The following is a 26610-nucleotide window of genomic DNA, read 5'->3' as shown; positions in this document are numbered from 1 at the left end:
AAAAAACAAACTTCCGCAGATTCACTTGAATTCTCACCATCATCCATATGTGTGCTGCCTAATAGCCTACTGCTTACCTGGTAGCACATTGTTGCGGCAGGTTCTAGATCTGTAAAGGCCCATTCCTGCTTGTGTCAGTCATGTTGAAATGCATTCTGTGTGAAGGACTGGCCTGTGACAAACCAATTATTTTGTGTGTCATTAAAATATGATTTATTACAATATGCTTGTTTGACAATAAACATTAATTCATTATTTTATTAAAGTCGTAAGTTAAACATTTGTGTCACTTGCATGAAAACATGTCTAGGTGAATTGATTATCAAACTCTAAATTGAGTCATTGAGCCCCAGCACACATTAATCCAGTCAATCACCCACACACACACTGATTTATGTAAATTGGCTACCATCAGTGGCTATTTCAGCATGTAAATCTTGGTGGGGGAAACTCAACAATTTTATTTTTGTCACGACTTCCACCGAAGGTGGCTCCTCTCCCTGTTCGGGCGGTGCTCGGTCTACTAGCTGCCACCGATCCTTTTTTCTTTTCATTTGGTTATGTCTGTCTTATGTGTCACTTGTGTTCTATTTGAGTAATTAGGGGGGGGGGAGTATTTAAATCTCGCCATTTCGTCTGGGTTTTGTGCGGGACTGTTTGGTTTGCTGTCGTTCAGTTCTGGGTTGCGTTTTTAGGTTCTGTTGTACAGGTGGTTTGAGGCTACTGTGTTAGTCCTGTATTTCCTGTTCTTTGGACCTTGTTTATTAAACGCCCTTTTCGGAAACTTGCTTTCTCCTGCGCCTGACTCCACACCCACGTCTCCTTTTGGACAATTTTATGCACTATAACATTGACAAACTGTGCACACAAACTGTTAGGGCCTACATAAAGCTGTCCCAACAGCAGAGCTTTCTTTACAGTACCATGGAATTAATCCTTACCACTGCTACACCTGGCTATCAGCGTAGTCTTGTCTGGCAGCGAAACAGTTCACTCAGCCTTATTTACTACCTTTAAAAAAACATAGCTGATATGGCTGACTTGCTTGAACAAATGTGGTTTCTACTGACAATTGAGATGTACAAATTATGGCATAAGGGAATGATGAGCGCATAAGAGGCAATCCGTAATTTAACATTTTGACTTAGCTCACTTATTGTCTTTAATTAGTGAGTTAAGACGGACGTAGTCAATATAACTATTTGTTCAGAACTTTTGAGGTAAAGAATTCAGAACATGGGCCGTTCTTACAGTATTCTCCCTGTACACCAAATCAGAAACGTAGGATAAATAAAGTGGGCAAATAAGCAGACAATGAAAGCTCTTACAATATTCAATGATGACATTTCTTTAAAACAGGCTATAGGCTACATGTGCACCACCAAGTCAGAACAGTAGGCTAAGTTATGAGGGGGAAAGGGACCAAATTATTAGGGTGAGGCACATAGGCTACTAACAGCTTACTACACAACATACACTTAGCATTACTTTCTTAGCTACAGTATACATACAGTGCATTCGGAAAGTGTTCAGACCCCTTGACTTTTTCCACATTTTGTTAGACTAATTCTAAAATTTGAAAAAATATATTTTTTACTGAAATACCTTACATAAGTATTCAGAGCCTATGCTTTGCAAATCGAAATTGAGCTCAGGTGCATCCCGTTTTCATTGATCATCCTTGAGATGTTTCCACAACTTGATTGGAGTCCACCTGTGGTAAATTCAATTGATTGGATATGATTTGGAAAGGCACACACCTGTCTATATAAGGTCTCACAGTTGACATTGCACGTCAGAGCAAAAACCAAGCCATGAGGTCGATGGAATTGTCCTCAGAGCTCTGAGACAGGATTGTGTCGAGGTTCCAAAACATTTCTGCAGCATTGAAGGTCCCCCAAAACACTGTGGCCTCCATCATTCTTAAACAGAAGAATTTTGGAACCTCCAAGAATCTTCCTAGAGCTGGCCGCCCGGACAAATTGAGAAATCGGGGGAGAAGGGCCTTGGTCAGGGAGGTGACCAAGAACCCGATGGTCACTCTGATATCGCTCCAGAGTTCCTCTGTGGAGATGGGTGAACCTTCCAGAAGGAAAACCATCTCTGCAGCACGTTATTACATTTGCAAAAATTTCTACAACCCTTTTTTCACTTTGTTATTATGGGGTGTTGTGTGTAGCATGGAGAGGGAAAAAAAACAAATGTAATCAATTTTAGAATAACATGCTGACCAGACCAGACACGTCGAGTGCGTAAACGTTGCAAAATAAATGTACACATACATGTTATTCAATCATTGCGCTCACGAGCGTCTGCGTGGCCAGACGCTAAAATAGAACTTAGTTCTATTTGTGACGCTCAACGCGCTGAATGTCCTGCCTTTCAAATCTGCTCATTGGTTTTTAGGAGCATATACACGTGCCATATCCTCATTGTTTTTTTTAAGCATATACCCACATGGGTGATTGAAAGATGAACTGACGTCCACACTCCAGTTGGTTGTAGTAATGCACCGTAAAGTTGGTTGCCAACCGTCATATAAAGTCCAAAGAAGAAAAATAAGCCTGAAGGGAGGAGAGATGACAAGAAACTAATTTGGTTTACCGTTTTATATGTGGATTAATTGTCAGTGTAGAAATAAGCTAGCAACAGAAAGCTAGCTAGCTAAATTGCTATAAATGTTTAATGCTTTTCGACCTGTCCCCAAATTAATATAATTGGTTCAGAGTTTGTTTTGATATTTCAACCTGTGATCAGTGTATGGTTTGGGGGTACAAAATCAACATGCGCAAGAGCGGTTTGGTCAGCATGTAAGGCTGTAACATAACAAAATGTGAAAAAAAGTCAAGGTGTCTGTATACTTTAGTTTATACAAGACATTTTTGGACTCACTGCTGTGCTGTGCTCACTTGAACAGGAAGGTGGCCCGGCAGTCCTTCTTGAGGGCAAATTTTGTCATGAAACTTTGTCATCAAAGTCTGTCATTCTCTGGATTTATGGTGCTTTCAAGATAACTGGGAACTGGAAAAAAAACAAGGTCAAATCATGATATCAGTGATCTTTGGGTCGGAGCTCTAGAAAGAGGCCCGAGTTCCCGACTTGGAATTTTGAGTTGGATGACCCTAGTTCCCCCCCCCCCCCCCAGTTGTCTTCAACTCACTGAAGTCTGATATCACTCAGTTCCGAGTTTGTAGTTGTTTTGAACACGGCGGGAGTCATGTTGGACTAACAGCATGGCCAATGTATTCAACCTTTTCTGGCCTATGGTGTTGAGTGTGAAGGTTTATCCTATTAAGCTTGGAAAAAAGACACTTAAACCCGGACTTGGACCACACACCCTCTCCACCGAATAGCAGGCAGGGGAGGCAAAAGTGATTTATTTGCTAGTTACTCACGGATTCCTTCCAAACCACTCATTGTTGAATTTGAGATTTCCAACTTGTGTAATGTTTATGTCCACTGGCCAATGAGCACTGATACATTGTCTATAATTTTCTCTTCATATGACAAGGAGTGCAAAGGATTTTCCAGTCGACATGATGATGATACCATAGACTTACATTAGAAGTGCCCATCCAAGAAGGCTCAAGGTCATTGGCCACAGATACAGTTACAAAATCACGTTGTATCTACCATAGCTTTGATTTGACTTACCATGTCAACATCATACACGCGTGTCTAGCTTGCTAAGATTTTGAAAGTATGATGTCGACATGGTCAGTCCTTAAAGCTATGGTAGATATAACATGATTTTATGTAACTTTATCTGTGGCTAATGGCCTTGAGCCTTCTTGGATGGGCACTTCTAATGTAAATCTATGGCAGAACCCAAGGGGGCTTGAACTTTCTAGCTCTCCCTGTAGATTTTGCAGTGATGTGTTCTCATTGGTGACAGAACACTGAGCCGATCAAGGCACAACTAGAGAACATTACCAACCCCTACCCCTATTTTCTGCTGTCTGATCCTCCACCACAGACAGCATGGAGCTAAGTTGAAACACCTGTATTTTGGAGATGCCTTACTCAAGAAAGCAAAAAGAGACCATGTTTGTATTCAGCTTTATTAACAGTTTATTTTTTTTACATTGTTTGCAAACTGATGTGTGACAAGTATTAATGCCAAAATAACATGCAAAAACAGGCAACACATTTTTTTTGTTGCTAAGCCCTGAATGACGGGTCACCACTGGCTACCATAGAAAAAATCCCCCCAAAATGTAATCCAATGGACATCTTGCCATTCACCTTGTAGTGTCAAAGGTGACCAAACACGTAAATACACACATCTTTGGGCACCGCCAACAACCTGTGACCCTAAACGTCTTTAGGTGTCAAAGTTGATCATCTCATTTGATCATTTTTTTTTTTTTTTTGACTTGTGGTTCTGAGACAACTGCTATATTTCAACAAACGAGAAGAACAGGCTTACAGGCCTGCAGCATAGCGAACAGAGGATGATGGTTTCATTTATAATCGATGTTCAACAATATGATTTTAAGAAACGATCACCCAACTAAATGGAATGCTGATGAGTGAAATTGGACTAGCACCATCTTGTGGACGAGTAGCCCTACATTGCAAAGAGGACAGCGTGGAGCATTAGGCATTGTGGAGTACCAATGCAAATAGGCTCGTGGTGCATTTCAGCATCATGGAGAGCGCCTTTCATTGCATTCACAATCATGAGTCAGCTGGAATGATTCACATTGAATAAACTGTTGTAGTCTTTGAAGTTCACCGATTGATTCTTGAAATTGGCATTACAATCAAAATGTTTTGAACTTTGAACATAAAGTTCCCATCACGAAAGGGAAAATCAAACTCAACATTGAACGGTTATTCACGGTTGATGCCATCTGATTTCATTTGCTCTAATGCACCCAAAACCAAGTGCACCTGTCAGCAGAAAACAACAAATGTAAAATATACTGTATCCGTAAAATTCATGTAGGTTCAGAACTTTTGTGACACAGCAAAGTTGAAAAATATGGCAAGTAGAAATCACAACTGGATTGGTCTTCAGAGATAGATGGGAGGGGTTGAGGGGAGCTGAAGGATGGGACTAAGAATAAACAAAAGATAACTATTGTAAATCCTAAACTGGTGGTTCGAGCACTGAATGCTGATTGGTTGACAGCCGTGGTATATCAGACCGTATACCACGGGTATGACAAAACATTTAATTTTACGGCTCAAATTACATGAAGGTACCTCGGGGGTTTGTGATATGGCCAGTATACGGCCTGTATCCAGGCACTCCGTGTTTTGTTGTGCATAAGAACAGCCCTTAGACATGGTATATTGGCCATATACCACTCCTCCTCCTCGGGCCTTATTGCTTAAATATACTGCGTCCGTAAAATGTATATAGTATGTCAGCTGGACATGTATAAGCTGGAAGTTGAAGCCTAGGTGTTGTCCATTAGTTTACTCCAATTAGTGGAGGTAGGGTTAGGGGAAAATAAAAGGAATATCTGGAGAAGCAAAATAAACCCTTCAGCACTCCCTACCGGCATGTTCTGATATCAAGGTGTGGGGCTAGTAGCATATTAGAGACAGAGCGTGTAACGAGCATGAGTAAGTTTAAATAGAAAAACACTGTGTAAAAAACAGGGCCATATATCAACATACAAACTTAAGCTTACCTACAGTATTTCATTGCAGCGCGACCAGACGGAGAGTTTAACAGTCATGTAGCCTAGCTTGTATGCTTGCCCATCAAGCGAGGGTCATGATCATGTGGACTCACTGTTCAAGGTTGCGTTTGATTTGCCCTTTCATGATCCATGTCATTTAAGTTAATGAGAAGACTGAGTTGTGAATTTCACCAACGCCTTTTCTGGTCAGAAGAAATGTTACACAAAGCTATTAAAAGTTGATTTCATGGTGAATTGAACAACTGGTTTAGAAATAAAAACAAATGCCAAATACTTCAAGTTTTCCAGTAATGGCTAGATTTAAGAATTTATACAATTAATTTACAGAGTACACTGACAAGTTCAACAAAACCACCAGTTTGTTCACTTTCCGTTTGTTCAAAAATATTAACTATATAATAAAATGCATTGTAATATTGAACAAGTTATATACAGTTATTAAATGTTGAAATGGAAAAACATTCTGATGTTGAAAGATGAGCATTGTAGAATTTACATTTTTAGCACAATGTAAAGAGAATGTGAACATGGCACCTACACCCCAGTGAAAATGGACACCTGAGAATATAACTAAGATCATGGCTTTTGAGCAGAGTCGGCATCTACTTGCATGGTTATAAAAATATACACTTATGAATTCCAAACTCAATTCTGCACAGACATTTTCACCTCTACACACACACACTGGTGCTTTGAGTAAAATGAGCAGTGCATGTAGTTATACATTTTAAGTCATCTTTACTGATATGGGTCCTTCATAGTTCAACACCACTAGACCTAGGCACTGGTTCCAGTACTTGCACTCCAAACCAGTGAGGAGTCCCCAACGTGTTTTTAACACTATAGGAGGAGTACATCTCTCTAACTCTCCACCGTCTCCTTCACCTCCTGCTCCTCAGTCTCTGGTGCTACACCCTCCTGCACATGATCTTCTACCCGTCTCCCCAACGCTGGGACCACTGCCGCCGTGCTCTGCAGTGCGTTGTTACCCATAGGTACTGCCATCATGGTAGTGGTGCCCTGGGCTGTGCCCCCAGCCAGGCCCTGTAGCTGGGTGCTCAACGCGGCAGGCAGCGTGATCAGCTGATAGCCTGAGCTGACCATCTTGACGAAGGCTGATGTGGCGGGTGCACCCTCCTGAACGGCGGCGGCCGTGGAGAGTACAGTCAGATTGGAGGCATCTGGCCCCAGCTCGCCGTTGGGGGAGGTCAGCACCATGTAGGTCTGCTTGCCGGCACCGGCTCCCCCCACCGAGAGCACTTTGCACCCAGCAGGCAGGCCTGCCAGCTGGGTGAGGGGCAGGGTGATCTGGGTGGGGGCACTGGACATAACGGCAGGGCCTGAGACAGCGCGGGTGAGGCGTGGGCGTTTGGGCGTGGACGGCACGGCCACGGGAGTTAGGGTCATGAGGACGTTGTTGAGGTGTTGGGATTTGCTCTTTAACTCCTTGGCACGTTTCCTGTGCTCGTCACACTGCTGCTCCAGAGCTACGGAAAAAGACGGGCCAAACTTAATACACAACGCAAAACAGTAACATTTCACATTATTTACAAAAGGAGCTGCTTCTAAGCCAGCTGCAACGAAAATAGTGACATCTAGGAAATCCTCATAACACAAAAGGGCTCAAAGGCAAAATAATGAAGAATGTTATTGTGAGAATTTAACTTACCGACAAGACTGCGTGAATACTGCTCCCTATGTCGGTCCATCTGGCTCTTGTGACTGGCTAGCACCTTCTTAACCAAGTCGAGCATGCCGAAGTGCTGCACTATATTGTTCAGCAGCACAGCATCTGAGAAGACATAGTCCAACAGAGAGAGTAGGAGCATGAAAAGTCAGGATTGAAGTGAGAATGGCATTAGGACAGCAGAAAAACAGATCCCACATGACTATATTCAACGAATGGGGGAAACATTTCTGAACAAAGTCCTTGTTTAAGTTTAAATGTTGTTTTAGCACATAACATACAAGCAGAACCATCTTTGTTTATTTTGTCTTATTATAAAGACCCTCCCAGAGGTAAAAAAAATCCCATGACTGAAACTTAAGGTCAATTGCAGATCAATTATCTGTGGGACCAAGTTAACCCATCCTTTCATGTAAAAAAAAAGAAAAGGTAATGACCATCAAATCATGCTTTAAGTGACTTGTTAGGGCTTGGGTCCTTTTTTCAGAATTTCCACCTGACTGAAGTGCCCAAAGTAAATTGCCTGTTACTCATTGTCGTTGGCGGTGCCCAAAGATGTGCGGCTGGCTTCCGGGTTAAGTGAGCACTGTGTCAAGAAGCAGTACGGCTTGACAGGGCCGTACTGCTTCTTGAGGGGTAAAAGGGGTAAAAGTAACAAAAACTAAAAAGAAAAATACACATACAGTGGGGCACCAATTGTGCAAGTTCTCCCACTTATAAAGATGAGAGGCCTGTAATTTATCATAGGTACACTTCAACTATGACAGACAAAATGAGAAAAAGAAAAAAATCCAGAAAATCACATTGTAGGATTTTTTATGAATTTATTTGCAGATGGGGGAAAATAAGTATTTGGTCACCTACAAACAAGCCATATTTCTGGCTCTCACAGACCTGTAACTTATTCCCCTGTCCTCCACTCGTTACCTGTATTAAATGGCACCTGTTTGAACTTGTTATCGGTATAAAAAGACACCTGTCCACAACCTCAAACAGTAACACTCCAAACTCCACTATGGCCAAGACCAAAGAGCTGTCAAAGGACACCAGAAACAAAATTGTAGACCTGCACCAGGCTGGGAAGACTGAATCTGCAATAGGTAAGTAGCTTGGTTTGAAGAAATCAACTGTGGGAGAAATTATTAGGAAATGGAAGACATACAAGACCACTGATAATCTCCCTCGATCTGGGGCTGCTGCACGCAAGATCTCACCCTGTGGGGTCAAAATGATCACAAGAACGGTGAGCAACAATCCCAGAACCACACGGGGGGACCTAGTGAATGACCTGCAGAGAGCTGGGACCAAAGTAACAAAGCCTACCATCAGTAACACACTACGCCGCCAGGGACTCAAATCCTGCAGTGCCAGACGTGTCCCCCTGCTTAAGCCAGTACATGTCCAGGCCCGTCTGAAGTTTGCTAGAGAGCATTTGGATGATCCAGAAGAAGATTGGGAGAATGTCATATGGTCAGATCAAACCAAAATATAACTTTTTGGTAAAAACTCAACTCGTCGTGTTTGGAGAACAAAGAATGCTGAGTTGCATTCAAAGAACACCATACTTACTGTGAAGCATGGGGGTGGAAACATCATGCTTTGGGGCTGTTTTTCTGCAAAGGGACCAGGACGACTGATCCGTGTAAAGGAAAGAATGAATGGGGCCATGTATCGTGAGATTTTGAGTGAAAACCTCCTTCCATCAGCAAGGGCATTGAAGATGAAACGTGGCTGGGTCTTTCAGCATGACAATGATCCCAAACACACCGCCCGGGCAACGAAGGAGTAGCTTCGTAAGAAGCATTTCAAGGTCCTGGAGTGGCCTAGCCAGTCTCCAGATCTCAACCCCATAGGAAATCTTTGGAGGGAGTTGAAAGTCCATGTTGCCCAGCAACAGCCCCAAAACATCACTGCTCTAGAGGAGATCTGCATGGAGGAATGGGCCAAAATACCAGCAACAGTGTGTGGAAACCTTGTGAAGACTTACAGAAAACGTTTGACCTCTGTCATTGCCAACAAAGGGTATATAACGAAGTATTGAGCTAAAAAAAAAAAAAAAAAAAGGGTAGCCTAGTGGTTAGAGCGTTGGACTAGTAACCGGAAGGTTGCAAGTTCAAACCCCCGAGCTGAAAAAGGTACAAATCTGTCGTTCTGCCCCTGAACAGGCAGTTAACCCATTGTTCCTAGGCCGTCATTGAAAATAAGAATTTGTTCTTAATTGACTTGCCAAGTTAAATAAAATGTCAAATAAAATTGACCAAATACTTATTTTCCACCATCATTTGCAAATAAATAAATTAAAAATCCAACAATGTGATTTTCTGGATTTTTTTTTCTCATTTTGTCTGTCATAGTTGAAGTGTACCTATGATGAAAATTACAGGCCTCTCTCATCTTTTTAAGTGGGAGAACTTGCACAATTGGTGGCTGAGTAAATACTTTTTTGCCCCACTGTATGTAGAAACAAGGATGATAAATGGAAACAGGATGCACCTGAGCTCAATTTCAAGTCTCATAGCAAAGGGTCTGAATACTTATGTAAATGAAGTAAATGTTTACAATTTTTATACATTTACAAACATTAAAAAAAAGGTTTTCATATTATTATTATTATTATTATTGAGGTATTATATAGAAAAATCATCCATTTTAGAATAAGGCTGTAGTTTAAAATGTGGAAAAAGTAAAAGGGGTCTGAATACTTTCCGAATGCACTGTATACACAAAAGTATGTGGACACCCCTTCAAATGTGGCCAGTGGAATGTTGTCCCATTCCTCTTCAAAATGGCTGTGCGAAGTTGCTGGATATTGGCGGGAACTGGAACACGCTGTCGTACATGTCGATGCAGAGCATCCCAAACATACTCAATGAGTGACATGTCTGGTGAGTATGCAGGTCATGGAACAACGGACATTTTCTGCTTCCCGGAATTGTGTACGGATCCTTGCGACATGTGGCCATGCATTATCATGCTGAAACATGAGGTGATGGCGGTGGATGAATGGCATGACAATGAGCCTCAGGATCTCGTCACGTTATCAGAAAACGTCTCGCCCACACGACACCATCGACACTGTCTGCCATCTGCCTGCTACAGTTGAGACCAGGATTCATCTGGCGTGCCAGTGGCCATAGAAGGTGAGCATTTGCCTATTGAAGTCAGTTACGACACCAAACTGCAGTCAGTTCAAGACCCTGACAGTTTGTGCAGAAATTCTTTGGTTATGCAAACCCGTGTTCTGCGGTTTTGAGGCTGGTTGGACTTACTGCTAAAGTCTCTAAAACAATGTTGGAGGTTTGTTATGGTTGAGAAATTAACATTCCATTATCTGGCAACATCTCTGGTGAACATTCCTGTAGTCAGCGTTCAATTGGCATACTCCCTCAACTTGAGACATCTGACATTGTGTTGACAAAACTTCACATTTGAGAGTGGCTTTTTTGGGTGTCTCTAGCACAAGGTGCACCTGTGTAATGGTCATGCTGTTTAACCTTTCTGGGAAGGGAGTTCCGCTAGCGGAACACCTGGCCTACAGATAGTGAAATTGCAGGGCGACAAATTCAAACAGAAATGTCATAATTAAAGTTCCTCAAACATACAAGTATTATACACCATTTTAAAGATAAACTTCTTGTTAATCCAATCACAGTGTCCGATATCAAAAAGGCTTTACGGCGAAAGCACACCATGTGATTATGTTAGGACAGCGCCTAGCCACAAAAACCAGCCACACAAAAGTCAGAAATAGCGTTAAAATGAATCACTTACCTTTGATCTTCATCTGGTGGCACACACAGGACTCGATGTTACACAATAAATGTTTGTTTTGTTCAATAAAGTTAATCTTTATGTCCAAAAACCTCATTTTTGTTTGCGCATTTAGTTCAGTAATCCATATGCAAAGCGCGGGCACAACATCCAGACAAAAAGTCAAAAAAGTTCCATTAAAGTTAGTAGAAACATGTCAAACGATGTCTGTAATCAAGCCTTAGGATCTTTTTTATCCTAAATATTCAATATTATTTCAACCGGACAACAGCGTTGACAATAGAAAAGAAGGAACCAACAACGCGCGACAAACAACTCATGGCCTTCAGCTGAGCCACTTACGCTGAGTGGTCTTATTCTCTCCCCTTTCACAATAGAAGCCTGAAACAACTTCTAAAGACTGTTGACATCTACTGGAAGCCTTAGGAAGTGCAATCTGACCCCACAGACACTGGATATTGGATAGGCATTCACTTAAACTACAAACCTCAGAATTCCCACTTCCTGGTTGGATATTTCTCAGGTTTTCACCTGCCATATGAGTTCTTATACTCAGACATTATTTTAACAGTTTTAGAAATGTTTAGTGTTTTTTTTTATCTACTAATCTACTAATTATATGCATATCCTAGCTTCTGGGCCTGAGTAACAGCCAGTTTACTCTGGGCACGCTTTTCATCCAAACTTCCCAATGCTGCCCCTTATCCCAAACAGGTTTTAAACAGCTTCTTGATATGCCACACCTGTCAGGTGGATCAATTATCTAACAAAGGAGAAATGCTCACTAACAGGTTGTTTCCAAGATGGCGTAGCAGTCGGATGTGTGTTTTTGTCTTGTCCCGTCCTGCACATATCATTTTCTTCGTATATATATATATATATATATTAATCTCACTTTCCATCTACGGACTGAATATACTCTCCTGCAACCCGCCTCACCCAATGTGGTACGGCTCTACTATTTTTATACTTTAGAACCGGAACCCCCTTCAGAAGCTAGCCAGCTAAAGAGCTAGTAGTCATTTTGCCACTGCTAGCGGTCCTCACCATTAACTCGGACATCAGCCAGCCTCAACCCGGTCAATTCCTGCCAGTCTGCACAGCGCGATATCAGCCCAGAGCATATCGGACTGCTTTTTCTCTACAACATCTCCGGATTCCTACCGCAAGCTCTGAACCTTTACACCGGATCATCACAGCTAGCTAGCTGCTATCCGAGTGGCTACTCCTGGCTAACGTCTCTGTCCCGAAGCAAGTACCAGTTAGCCTGGAGCTAGCCTGAAGCTAGGCCCATCTCCCGGCTAACCAAAGAGGTCCACCAGCCAATTCTTGGGCTACAATTCTTATTTTGCCAATTGGCCTGGACCCTGGATCACGACTGGTCTGCCGACGTAACCATCCGAGGTGGTCTCAACAGGCTCTTCCATTGCGATGTCGCCGGATGCCCATCTGCTAGCCCCGGCCCGCTAGCTGTCTGAATCGCCATGTCTCCAGCTCTCCTAGCGTAGCAGTGACTACGGAATTGGCTCCCTGAATCATCTAGTACTACTCATTGGACCCTATGTTCACTCGGCTACACATGCCTCTCCCTAATATCAATATGCCTTGTCTATTGCTGTTTTGGTAAGAGATTTCACTGTAGAGCCCCAAACCCTGTCAAATATGCCTTCGATGTGCCTTTTGTTCCACCCCCCACACATGCGGTGACCTCACCTGGCTTAACTGGTGCCTCCAGAGATGCAATCTCTCTCGTCACTCAATGCCTAGGTTTACCTCCACTGTACTCGCATCCTACCATACCCGTGTCTGTACATTACACCTTGAATCTATTCTACCGTGCCCAGAAATCTGCTGCTTTTACTCTCTGTTCCGAACGCACTAGACGACCAATTCTTCTAGCCTTTAGCCGTACCCTTATCCTACTCTTCCTCTGGTGATGTAGAGGTCACCCCAGGTCTTGCAGCCCCGCACCACTCCCATTCCCCAGGCGCTCTCATTGGTTAACATGCATGAAACCGGTTACGGTTACAGAAGTCAACATTAGAAGCCTCCTCCCGAAGTTTGTTTTATTCACTACTTTAGCACACTCTGTCAACCCTGATATCCTAGCCGTGCATGAATCGTGGCTTAGGAAGGCCACCAAAAATCCTGACATTTCCACCCCTAACTATAACATCTTCCGACAAGACAGAACTGCCAAAGGGGGCAGAGTTGCAATCTACTGCAGAAATAGCTTGCAGAGTTCTGTCACACTATCCAGGTCTGCGCACCCCCCTAAAAATCCACCTTTCCAGAAACAAGTCTCTCACAGTTGCCGCTTCTTATAGACCCCCTTCAGCTCCCAGCTGTGCCCTGGACACAATTATGTGAATTGATTGAAGATAGATGGGGGGCAGAGTTCGTGCCGTTAGGTGACCTAAACTGGGATATGCTTAACACCCCGGTCATCCTACAATCTAAGTTAGATGCCCTCAATCTCACACAAATTATTAAGGAACCGGCCAGGTACAACCCTAAATCCGTAACCTTGACCAAATCTTGACCAACTTGCCATCTAATACACCTCTGCTGTCTTCAACCAGGATCTCAGTGATCACTGGCTCATGGGTGATGGGTCTGTGGTCAATTGACCACCCCTCATCACTGTCAAACGCTCCCTAAAACACTTCAGCGAGCAGGCCTTTCTAATCTACCTGGCCCGGGTATCCTGGAAGGATATTGACCTCATCCCGTCAGTAGAGGGTGCCTGGCTATTCTTTAAAAGTGCTTTCCTCGCCATCTAAATAAGCATGCCCCTTCCAAAAAAAATGTAGAACTAAGAACAGATACAGCCCTTGGTTCACCCAAGACTTGACTGCCCTTGACCAGCACAAAAACATCCTGCGGCGTTCTGCATTAGCGTCGAATAGCCCCCGCGGTATGCAACGTATCAGGGAAGTCAGGAACTACTATACTCAAGTCAGTTAGGAAAGCTAAGGCTAGCTTTTTCAAACAGAAATTTGTGTTCTGTAGCACTAATTCCAAACCGTTTTGGGACACTAAAGTTAATGGAGAATAAGCACCTCCTCCCAGCTGTCCACTGCACTGAGGCTAGGAAACACTGTCACCACCACTCCTTGAAAGCGGCAGCCCTAGCCTTTAGCTCGATGCGGCTGTTGCCTGTAATCCATGACTTCTGGTTGGGATATGTGCGTACAGTCATTGTGGGGACGACGTCATCGATGCACTTATTGATGAAGCCAATGACTGAGGTGGTGTATTCCTCAATGCCTTTTCTTCTTTGCTCATGGCCTTATAAGAGTTGGTAGAGAGCGGTCTTAGTGCCAGCTTCGCTTTGTGGTGGTAAATAGACGGCTACAAATAATACAGATGAGTACTCTTGGTAGATAGTGTGGTCTACAGCTTATCATAAGGTACTATACCTCAGGTGAGCAATACCACAAGATTTCTTTAATATTAGACATTGCGCACCAGCTGTTTTTGACAAAACGACACATACCCCAACCCCTCGTCTTACCAGAGGTAGCGTCTCTGTTCTGCCGGTGCATGGAAAATCCCGCTAGCTCCACATTGTCTGTATCTTCGTTCAGCCACGTCTCGGTGAAACATAAGATGTTACAGTTTTTAATGTCCCGTTGGTAGGATAATCTTAAATCGTAGGTCATCAATTTTATTTTCCAATGATTGCACGATAGTCTTTTCTTCATGTAAAAGGCATGGATCTGGGCCTATTCCAGTGAAAGCAGGATGTCGGACTCGATAAAGGAAAAAGTTTCTTCCAGTCCGCAGTGAGTAATCGCTTTTCTGATGTCCAGAAATTATTTTAGGTCATAAGAGACAGTAGCAGCAACATTATGTCCACAATAAGTAAAAAAATAAGTTATACAAAACGCAAAAAAACAACAACAAAATAGCACAATTGGTTGGGAGAATGTAAAACGTCATCTTATATTATACATACACACACACAGATAATTTAATTGAGAGAAGCTCCACTGACCATTGACCTGCAGGGGAGGCTCGGTGATGCGCTCCTGCATTCCCTTTAGCACCTCCTGAATCTCCTTCTGGAAGTCCTCCACCACTTCCTCCAGCAACCCAGCCTCCTTCAGACCCCTCCAGAAGGTCACAGAATCCTCTGAAACAAAGCAAGGGCAGGAATTTGACGAACTGACTTGTTGGAAAGGTGGCATCCTATGACGGTGCCACGTTGAATGTCACTGAGCTCTTCAGTTAGGCCATTCTACTGCCAATGTTTGTCTATGGAGATTGCATGGCGGTGTGCTCAATTTTATACACCTGTCAGCAACAACTGTAGCTGAACTAGCCAAATCCACTAATCCGAAGGGGTATCCACATACTTCTGTGTATGTATGTATGTATGTATGTATGTATGTATGTATGTATGTATGTATGTATGTATGTATGTATGTATGTATGTATGTATGTATGTATGCATGCATGTATGTGTGTATGCATGACCCATATATAGGTTGACAAGTTGAATTAGGTGGGCTAGCTGTGGAATAGTTCAAATACATGGAACATCTGCAGGTGCCCAAAGAGATTTGAAAACCTCTACAGTAAAAAGTGATTAAGAGAATAAGTGTACATCATGATCACAATTATAACTGTCAACAGATCTAAGTACACTGTCATGTGATTGGAAAAGCAGTGGGGCCATTACGAGTGTCTGATTATTGAACGTTGAACATCTAAAGTAATCTAGCCTAATTTCTAAGCAAAGTGGTCAGTTAAAACTCACCTCCTATGGCTGTGACCCATTCCGTGGTGTCGTCTGATGATACCTCTGTTGGAAACATGGCCGGTGATCCGTTCACTAGAATGACATCATGGTAAGCTTTGAACACCTCAAATGTTACACAATCCTTTCCAAAGACTAGGATGTGAGAGTGTTTACCGTCAGATAAGGAAGGAGTGACAGGAACATAGTCGGTGGCCTGCTGGCTGCTGAGTGACACTCTGGTCCCCACCAGGTCAATCTTAGTACTGCGGCAGGTGTTGGAGCACACCTTGGAGTGCTGGTAGAAATCCAACTCGCCTGAGTCCATGATTTTCCTATGGGGAATTATATCATACACCATTAATCAGCTGCCAGACAGCATCAGAGAAAGTCTTATCTCCCGACAAAGTGCAGTTCATTAGGGCATGCAATAGAAAACTATTTAAAACATTTTGCAACTGAAAGCAAAAATAAGCATTTCTTATTCAGTCCAGATAGACCCTTCCCTATTTCAGCCCATTTGAAACATGACCCAGGCCATGACCCAAACTTGTGCCATGGAAGCACCCTTCATTTATTTTATGTTAGTGCCATCGTGTGGCACATTTCAGAACTGCAAAATGATTGACAATCCATTTTGCAGACTGACAGTGTGAACTTAGTGTGAACTTAGAGAACTCTACTCAATCAATTCTTGCATGGAGAACCATACGGTTCACATTGTAAATTCTTTGTGAAAATCCAAGTTTGCATCCCTTCGAAGCCACTGACCTGATCATAGTGCCGTTCACGCGAATGGCTCTCTTCCAGTCCTTCAATGTAGATTTCCCAGCCAGATAGACAAATTCCTTGGGACTGATGAGATGCTCATTGAACTGGAACAGAGATTGACCCCGATGATGTCGGTCTTATTCATGAGTGCACATCGCTTCTTATTGGACAAGTTCAGCCTGTTTTTTTTCTTTGTTTAGGGCCAAATGAACATGACCTGGTACCTCTATGGTTCCTCTCTTTGTGCGCATATCATGGTGATAATAAACCTCAAAATGATGATTCGATAGGACTGTGAAAGACTGAGTTGAACTTGGCTAAAATGGCTAAAAAGTGGGTTAAAGCAGACATACTTGGACACATTTGATGTTGATGCCAGGGCAAACAAACTTCTTCCAGACCAGGGTGCCCTTCACATCCCCACAAGTGATTGGGTAGACCAAATCAGCTTCCACATCCATCTCCTCTGACAGCTTCACTGCTCAGACAGAGAGGCAGATTTACAAACCAGCATTTAATTAATTTGATCATTTAAGACATGCACACAGCCACTTTACAAAAACAAAGTGACGGTTTAGGGAAGTAGAATGGCGCCGAAGGGGATGGCTGACGTTTTACAACTGTGCTATTTTGTTAGTTTTTTTGCAACTTATTTTGTACATAATGTTGCTGCTACCATCTCTTATGACCGAAAATAACTTCTGAATATCAGAACAGGGATTACTCCCCTCGAACTGGAAGAAACCTTTTCCATTAACGAGTCTGACATGAAGGATATACTGCTTTCTCGGGAACAGGCCCAAATCCACATAATTTGCATGAAGAAAAAAAAAGACGGGAGAAAAAGAGGGCGGAGGTCAGGCTGCCTTCTGAGAAATTGTAGGCGAGCGAGTAAACCCTCACTGCCTTCCGTTCTATTGGCCAACATGCAATCATTGGAAAATAAAATCAATGACCTAAAATCAAGATTATCCTAAAAAACGGTACATAATATCTTGTTTTTCACATTGTCATGGCTGAACGACAACAGATAATATAGAGCTGGCAGAATTTTCCATGCACCAGCCAGCAAGACAGAGAAGCTACGTTTGGTAAGACGAGGGGTGGGGGTGTGTGTCTTTTTGTCAATCACAGCTGGTGTGCGATGTCTAATATTAATGAAGTCTCTAGGTATTGCTCAGCTGAGGTAGAGTAACTTATGATAGGCTGTAGACCACACTATCTACATTATTCGTGACTGTCTATTTACCACAGAAAAAGACTATGCTGGCACTAAGACAGCACTCAACCAACTGTATAAGGCTATAAGCAAACAAGAAAATGCACATCCAGAAACAGCGTTCCTAGTGGCCGGGGAGTTTAATGCAGGCAAACAAATCAATTTTACCTACATTTCTACCAGCATGTCACATTTCTAACCAGAGGATCACCTTTACTCCACACACAGAGATGCATACAAAGCTCTCCCCTGCCCTCAATTGGGCAAATCTGACCATAATTCTATCCTCCTGATTCTTGCCTACAAGCAAAAACTAAAACAGGAAGTACCAGTGACTCGCTCAATACGGAAGTGGTCAGATGACATGGGTGCTTCGCTACAAGACTGTTTTGCTAGCACAGCCTGGAATATGTTCCGGGATTCATCTAATGGCATTGAGGATTATACCACCTCAGTCACCGGCTTCATCAATAGGTGCATCAACGACTTCCTCCCCACAGTGACCGTACGTACATATCCCAACCAGAAGCAGTGGATTACAGGCAACATCCGCATCGAGGTAAAGGCTAGAGCTGCCGCTTTCAAGGAGTGGGAGACTAATCCGGACGCTAATAAGAAATCCTGCTATGCACTCAGATGAACCATCAAACAAGCAAAGTGGCAATACAGTATTAAGATTGAAACCTACTACAGCAGCTCTGACGCTCGTCGGATGCGGCATGGCTTGAAAACTGTTACGGACTACAAAGGGAAACCCAGACGCCTACATGTTTCAAGGAGACCACCATAGTTCCTTTGCCCAAGAAAGCAAAAGCAACCTGCCTAAATGTTTACCGCCCCGTAGCACTCACGGTAGCCATGAAGTGCTTTGAAAGGCTGGTCATGCCTCACATCAACAGCATCCTCCCGGACACCCTAGACCCACTCCAATTCGCATACCGCCCCAACAGATGTCACAATCTCAATCACACTCCACACTGCCCTTTCTCACCTGGAGAAAAGGAACACCTATGTGAGAATGCTGGGGCGGCAGGTAGCCTAGTGGTTAGAGCGTTGGACTAGTAACCGAAAGGTTGCAAAATCTATTCCCCGAGCTGACAAGGTAAAAATCTTTCATTGAGACAGCCTATAGGGAGGAGGTCAGAGACCTGGCAGTGTAGTGCCAGGACAACAACCTCTCCCTTAATGTGAGCAAGACAAAGGAGGTTATCGTGGACAACAGGAAAAGGTGGGCCAAACAGGCCCCCATTAACATCGACGGGTCTGTAGTGGAGCGGGTCGAGTGTCTCAAGTAGAGGTCGACCGATGGCATGGCTGATTAATTAGGGCCGATTTCAAGTTTTCAGAACAATCGGTAAATCAGCATTTTTGGACGCCAATTACATTGCATTCCATGAGGAACCTACGTGGCAGGCTGACCACCTGTTACGCAAGTGTAGCAAGGAGCCAAGGTAAACTTATAAAAAACAATCAATCTTCACATAATCACTAGTTAACTACACATAGTTGATGATATTACTAGGTTAACTAGCTTGTCATGCATTGCATATAATCAATGCGGTGCCTGTTAATTTATCGAATCACAGCCTACTTCGTCAAACGTGCTTTTTTCTTGAATGCGCCTTTGTTAAATCACCCAATCGTTGCACGAATATACCTAACCATAAACATCAATGCCTTTCTTAAAATCAATACACAGAACTATATATTTTTTGAAACCTTCATAATTAGTTAAAAGAAATTAATGTTAGCAGGCAATATTAATTAGGGAAATTGTGTCACTTCTCTTGCGTTTATTGCACGCATAGTCAGGGTATATGCAACAGTTTGGGCAGCCTGGCTCATTGTGAACTAATTTGCCAGAATTTTATATAATTATGACAAAACATTGAAGGTTGTGCAATGTAACAGCAATATTTAGACTTAGGGTTACCACCCGTTCGATAAAATAAGGAACGGTTCCATATGTCACCAAGAATAAATGTTTTGTTTTCAATATGATAGTTTCCAGATTTGATCATATTAATGACCAAAGACTCGTATTTCTGTGTTTATTATATTCTAATTAAGTCTATGATTTGATATAGCAGTCTGACTGAGCAGCTCGTAAGCATTTATTCAAACTTTACTGCGTTTGCCAGCAGCTCTTAGCCATGCTTGATCACAGTGCTGTTTATGACTTCAAGCCTATCAACGCCTGAGATTAGGCTGGCAATACTAAAGTGCCTATTAGAACATCCAATAGTCAAAAGGTATATAAAATACAAAATGGTATAGAGAGAAATAGTTGACACATCATAATTCCTATAATAACTGCAACCTAATATTTCTTAACTGTGAATATTGAACCACCAGCTTTCATATGTTCTGAACAAGGAACTTAAACATTAGCTTTATCACATGGCACATATTGCACTTTTACTTTCCTCTCCAACACTGTTTTTGAATTATTTCAACCAAATTGAACACCTTTCATTATTTATTTGAGACTAAATATATTTTATTTATGTATTATATTAAGTTAAAAGAAGTGTTCATTGTTCATTCAGTATTGTTGTAATATATATATATATATATATATATATATATAAAAATCTGCTGATTAAAACTGTTTTTTTGGGGGGTCCTCCAATAATCGGCGTTGAAAAATGATAAAATCGTTCGATCTCTAGATTCAAGTTCCTTGGTGTCCACATCACCAACAAACTAACATGGTCCAAACACACCAAGACAGTCGTGAAGAGGGCACGACAACACCTTTTCCCCCTTGGGAGACTGAAAAGATTTGCCATGGGTCCCCAGATCGTCAAAAAGTTCTACAGCTGCACCATCGAGAGCATCCTGACCGGTTGCATCACCGCCTGGTATTAGCAACTGCTCAGCATCTGACCATAAGGTGCTACAGAGGGTAGTGCATATGGCCCAGTACATCACTGGGGCCAAGCTTCCTGTCATCCAGGACCTATATACTAGGCAGTGTCAGAGGAAAGCCCCCCCAAAATTGTCATTGACTCCAGTCACCCAAGTCAGACTGTTTTCTCTGCTACTGCATGGCAGGTGGTACTGGAGCACCAAGTCTAGGACCAAAAGGCTCCCTAACAGCACAGCAAGTGGTACTGGAGCACAAAGTCTAGGACCAAAAGGCTCCCTAACAGCTTCTACCCCCAAGCCAAAAGACTGCTGATCAATTAAATCAAATGGCAACCGAACTATTTACATTGATCACCCCCCCCATTTGTTTTTACACCGCTGCTACTCGCTGTTTATTATCTATGCATAGTCACTTCACCCCTATCTACATATTACCTTGACTAAGCTGTACCCCTGCACATTTACTCAGTACCAGTACCCCCTGTATATAGCCTTGTTGTTATTTTATTTCTTTACTTTTATTCCTTTACTTTTTTTTACTGGTAAATATTTTCTTAACTCTTTCTTGAACTGCACTGTTGGTTAAGGGCTTGTAAGTAAGCATTTCACGGTAAGGTCGACACGTTGTATTCGGCGCATGTGACAAATAAAGTTTGATTTGAATTTGATTGTTAGTTTGATAGGCCAGCCTCGAGGGACAATGAATAAGTTAGAGAAATTTGTACAGCAGAACTAGCTGTGCCCTTTGGTACAGGGGATATTATTTATTATAAATGCAATATGAATACCGCTAGAGAAGTTTCCAAACAGTCGATCACAAACATCAGAGTTATGTTTAGATTCATCATCAAGCTCATGGCAGTGACAATGTCCTGATCAGCATATAACTTCACACTTTTACCTTAGGCTCCATCAGTCCATTATTAGGCAAACATTATTCCTTATAGTCCAAGGACCTTACATGTTCTGTTTAGAAACGAATTGTCTCTGGCAGCCAAAAACTCCATCTAAACATGAATTGATTCTCATATTGTGGTACGGTTCTAGAACAAAGCCACATATGCTTTCATATCACATCAAAATGATTTAAAATGTTAAATACACACTTACTGTACACTGTTTTAACACAGTTGCAGCCGAGTGGTTGAGTGACAACACATTTGTGGTGTCAGTCTTCGGTTTACACACAGGTGTTTGGAGACACCGATAGCTAATTAGCACAGGTAGTCGACTGTCTTTCATTTGTTTTCCGTAAACAAGCGCTGCAACATGGAACTATGGCAGTGTGGGAACCCTATAAAAAAGGTGTAGTAATAAAACCATTTATTGATTGTTGCTGATATGGAGGATATGTTCCTTCGGTTTCCAAAACCGTACCGCAAGTGATGAGTGTTAATGTTTAGAGCAAGTGTCGGGGATCTAAACAAACCTCCCCGGCCAGAAGATACTATCGTCAATAGGTGCTAAAGGTAGTTTGCGTGAATGGGTTAACTTTACCTAGGACTGCCTCCTTTGTCACAGTGATGGTGGTGTCGGTTTCTGACTCCACGCTTCCATCTGTAAGTTCCTCCCTGAATAGATAAAGAAACTCCAATAAGTCCAATAAGCCATAGACAAAGCTCAGTGAGTGTTAAATCAAAGACAATATGCAGCACCCCAGATGAGAGGGGACAGATACTATCAAGCTTACCACTACCAAAGACTAGACTATGTCCATCTTTGGTTGTGGTACGCTTGATTACAAACCTACTATCACCACTAGGGTTGACCTTTTGAATATATGGAACCTGATGAGGAACAACTCATCAAATAGTCTTATGTAACATAAGGCCAGTGGCGGCTGCTAAGAGGACGGCTCATAACGGCTGGAACAGAGCGAACGGAGTATCAAACACATGAAAAAAAAATGTATTTGATACAATTCCACTTATTCCGTTCCAGACATTACCATGAGCCCGTCCTCCCCAATTAAGGTGCCACCAACATCCTGTGGCATAGGGCTAAGGGGTATCACTGACTCAAAGTGACTGAGGTTTGTGTGTATGGTAAACACACGTAACTCACCGTTTTAGGCTTTAATACTTCCCTGATTGGTCTGGAGAAGCTGTCATGCGACTTTCATCTCAATGTGTGTGTACCACCACTCACCCTGCCTGGGTCAGCTCTGTAGCCACCAGCACAGTCTTCACCACCTCTGCAGCCGAGCCCTCCCCTGCTCCATCCGGCGTTGTCACGACCACCACCTCCTCCACATTAACATTGACCTCAGATGATGCCATGGGGAAGGGGGGGGGGGGGGGGGTCAGGTCTCACTGAGCGAAACAGACACAGTTCTGTGCTAATGATGAAATTTGACATTCCAGAGGACATCTCCCATCAATGTATTTTAGGCTGGTTTAGCTTGCATGATATGGGGTGGGCTATTATTAGTAATTGAAAGAAGTGTACTAGGTCTCTTCACTATGGCTACCACCAACTGGCCTTTCAGGGGTGATTGATCATACTTCTGCCTAGGCCGCCATTTGGCAATGTAAGCTAGTTAGTAGGGACGTAACGATTCACCAATACACGTCGGTCCCTGGTTCACATGTTTAAGATATGAGTGCATCAGTCTGCAGTCCCAGAACAGATCTAAAATGTAGCATGCGTCGGTCAGAAAAATCACCAGTTCACAAAATAATTCTCATATTAGGCTCTTTTAACCATCTAAAAATACCTAGTCTTTTGTGACAACTGATGCATTCTCTCCTTCAGCGTCGAACTGAGCATGTAACTGTGCTGACAGTCATTGATCAATAAGTCATTTTGCATTCCAAACAATCCCAAGCAATATCAGTTGCCTAGTTAAACTGTGTACGCTCCGCTGAGCGTCCCCTTGACCATTCAAAATGTTTGTAAAATGGCTTGCGCAATATTAGGCTTTATTAGTTGAGTGACAACCAATGCAATTTGTTAGGCTATTATCAAATGCACTGTTAGTGTTTTAGCAGAATAAAGTATCCTAAGAAACCTTCTGATTGGCGCTTAGTTTAGTTCTGCTTTAAACCATAAAGATGGGCAACTTTGATGGGGGTGGGGGCACCAAAAAATCTGAACTCAATATGAGGGGCTGCAGTTGCTCACAAGTCTGATATCTGAGTGAGACCGACTAACAAAAATGGTGGCCCCCCGGCCTGTATTCGGCCATGATAACAAGCTTATATAGCTGGCCACTAAACTAACTTAGCAATAAATAATCAAATGTTGCTGACATGGGCTAATTGAGAGAAAGGGAGAAACTGCTAATGCACAATGTCATGACGTTGGCCTGGGGGTAGGTTTATGACAGTCATAAATATCTCTCCCCCTTTTTCCTCTCTCTACCCTACTGATGTGACATTTGAAAATCCCTTGGTTAACATAGAGATTCTGGGAACATCAGAAGGTGGGGAAATGAACCATATTTTGGTAATCCGACCAGTTGAACATATGAGTTGGTACTTAAGGCCATCAGACTGCTAAACAGCAATCACCAACTCAGAGGCTGCTGCCTACATTGAGGCCCAATCATTGGCCACTTTAATAAACGGGTCACTAGTCACTTGAAACAATGACACTTTAAATAATGTTTACATATCTTACATTACTCATATGTATATACTGTATTTTATACGGCCATCGCTCATCCATATGTGTACATATTCTCATTCACCCCTTTATTAGGTAGTTGTTGGATTACTTGTTAGATATTACTGCACCGTCGTAACTAGAAGCACAAGCATTTCGCTACACTCGCATTACCATCTGCTAACAATGTGTATGTGACAAATAACATTTGATGAAACATCTTTGGGATGAATTGGCTGAGCCAGAATCGTCTTGAAAGGGAAATATGCACATGCCTACTAAGTAGTTAGTTTGTTGGTCATAATATTCATCCCTAAGACATTTGGAATCAACGCTATTGAACTAACTAGATGTTACATATAACGTTAGTTCTTCTCATTGCAGTTTTTGTGCTGTAGCTACAACATTATTCATGGTATAAGAAGCTAGTTGGGTGGCTAAGTTTAGCATGTCAAGCCAGGCCCAAACAAGGCATACTGATACTTGTTGTACTATGGCTATGGCGCACTAGCTGGACAGTTCACTAAATTAGCGGATCCATACACTGACATTTCATTTTAAACTGAGCTTCACAGTTAACGCACAGCGAGCCAAAGCCAGCGATCTACGCCATGGGGATGAAATAACGTAGCACGTTACGACGGCCCGACCGAAGCGTCCAGTGTTTACGTTCTGCTGCGTCGTGAGGAGCAGTTGCTTGCTAACAACAGAGGCACACATATGCCTGTTTTATAGTACTGTAAAACTTGCTTGTCTTACCTTTTTCGGAAATGGCTGCCGTTGTAGTGGTCAAGAATAACGCTAACGTTGCTCAAAGTTCACGAGCGTAGGTTATGCGCAGTGGATGGTTACGTGAGCCAGATGTTTCACCGAATGTATAAAGCTGAAGCATCCCGTTAACGGTTCCACTCACCACCAAATATGGTAAGGAGAGGAAGCCCAGTGTCCGGCAGTTGGAGAAGATGGCGCGAGATTGAACTGGGCTGACGAACGTTCTGCTGATTTTCTTATCGAAGAAAAGTCCGATCTGAATAAATGTTTTTGTTCCCAAATCTAAAATATGTTACGAACAGAGTGCATTATGTTCTGTATATGTGACCCTTTGCCAAAGAAAAAAAAATGGCGTTGTTTACAAGAAGTGGACCAGCGAATTGAGTTATTATTATTTTATTTTATTTATTTTATTAATATCAAATCAATACATAAAGCACATGAGGGAACACAAGCATACATAGATTACAAACAATAGACAATCGAGCTAGGGGGCACAATTACACAAGGTACTTAAGGGACATGCATATACTTACAATTCTAACAGCTTTTTTGTTAGTAGAGCATTTAACCGTCTTAAAATACAGTTCAATATATTTTTGTAGAGTACGAAAATGTGGTTTTCTGTTTGTAAATTTACATTTGTGTATATGAAATTTGGCCAAAAGAATAATGAAATTAATTACATAAAAATGAGAGCGAATTGAGTTATTGCACACGTGCACTTCACCGTAGTGATGGGCATTCCGGATTTTTTCAGTGAGCAGGCTCATTTGGCTCAGCTCTCCAAAAACAGCCTGCTCTTTTGGCTCCCAAACGGCTCTTTAAAAAAAATATGTTTAGTATTTTTTCAAATCAAACAGTTTGCGATAGTTTGACTATGATTGGTGTTAAAACAATTATAATTAAATTATTCAGTGAAATCATACTCTACTTAACCACAATGTATTTAAAAATGCATTTGTTTGTTATGAAAAAGAATGCTATTAAACATTTGCATTTAAAGTATAACTTTTTAATGTATATAAACAAAGTGCATATAAATCTAGCGATTCAAAATGAATACAATCTGAACAACATAATAGATTATTGCACCATATCAAAGAAAAATAAATAACAATTTGCAAAACTGCAGCTTCCCACAAATTGAAATAAATGTAAAAAAGAAGGATGCTATTACACTTTTTTATTTTTGTTATTTCACCTTTATTTAACCAGGTAGGCCAGTTCTCATTTACAACTGAGATCTGGCCAAGATAGAGCAAAGCAGTGCGACACAAACAACAACACAGAGTTACACACGGAATAAACAAACGTACAGTCAATAACACAATAGAAAAAAACATCTATATACAGTGTGTGCAAATGTTGTAGCCTCACCCCCTCTAACTGGTTGAAATAATGGCGACAATGGCGTTCACTATGGCCCTGTCCTTCCGGAGTCTGAGCCGGCAACCTGTGCACAGCATCCAGTCAAAGCTATCAACTGCCTTTTCTCTCAGGAGTGTGACAT

The 26610-nt window shown here is 42.2% G+C and overlaps 1 protein-coding gene across 5 annotated transcripts; it reads right to left on the bottom strand.

The window, feature by feature from the left end:
* Positions 1 to 4357: 4357 nt before the first annotated feature.
* Positions 4358 to 25263, bottom strand: LOC109869311 (glucocorticoid modulatory element-binding protein 2). 5 transcript variants are annotated; one of them, XM_031803977.1, is made up of 11 exons: positions 25086 to 25261; positions 22869 to 22984; positions 22218 to 22291; positions 21831 to 22014; positions 16984 to 17108; positions 16631 to 16734; positions 16037 to 16194; positions 15881 to 15955; positions 15116 to 15253; positions 7327 to 7449; positions 4358 to 7144 (listed from the first exon to the last, which is right to left on the bottom strand). In XM_031803977.1, coding segments are annotated over exons 4-11 (1350 nt in total). In that variant the 5' UTR covers positions 21832 to 22014; positions 22218 to 22291; positions 22869 to 22984; positions 25086 to 25261; the 3' UTR covers positions 4358 to 6518. The 5 variants fall into 5 exon arrangements, with proteins under 5 accessions (XP_031659837.1, XP_031659838.1, XP_031659839.1 ...); XM_031803978.1 differs by having other exon boundaries at positions 22869 to 22966; XM_031803979.1 differs by having other exon boundaries at positions 22869 to 22963.
* Between the last annotated feature and the right edge of the window lie 1347 nt (positions 25264 to 26610).

Source organism: Oncorhynchus kisutch, linkage group LG24 (genome assembly GCF_002021735.2).
Source record: "Oncorhynchus kisutch isolate 150728-3 linkage group LG24, Okis_V2, whole genome shotgun sequence".
NCBI lineage: Eukaryota > Metazoa > Chordata > Actinopteri > Salmoniformes > Salmonidae > Oncorhynchus > Oncorhynchus kisutch.
This window is presented reverse-complemented; position numbering and strand designations above follow the sequence as displayed.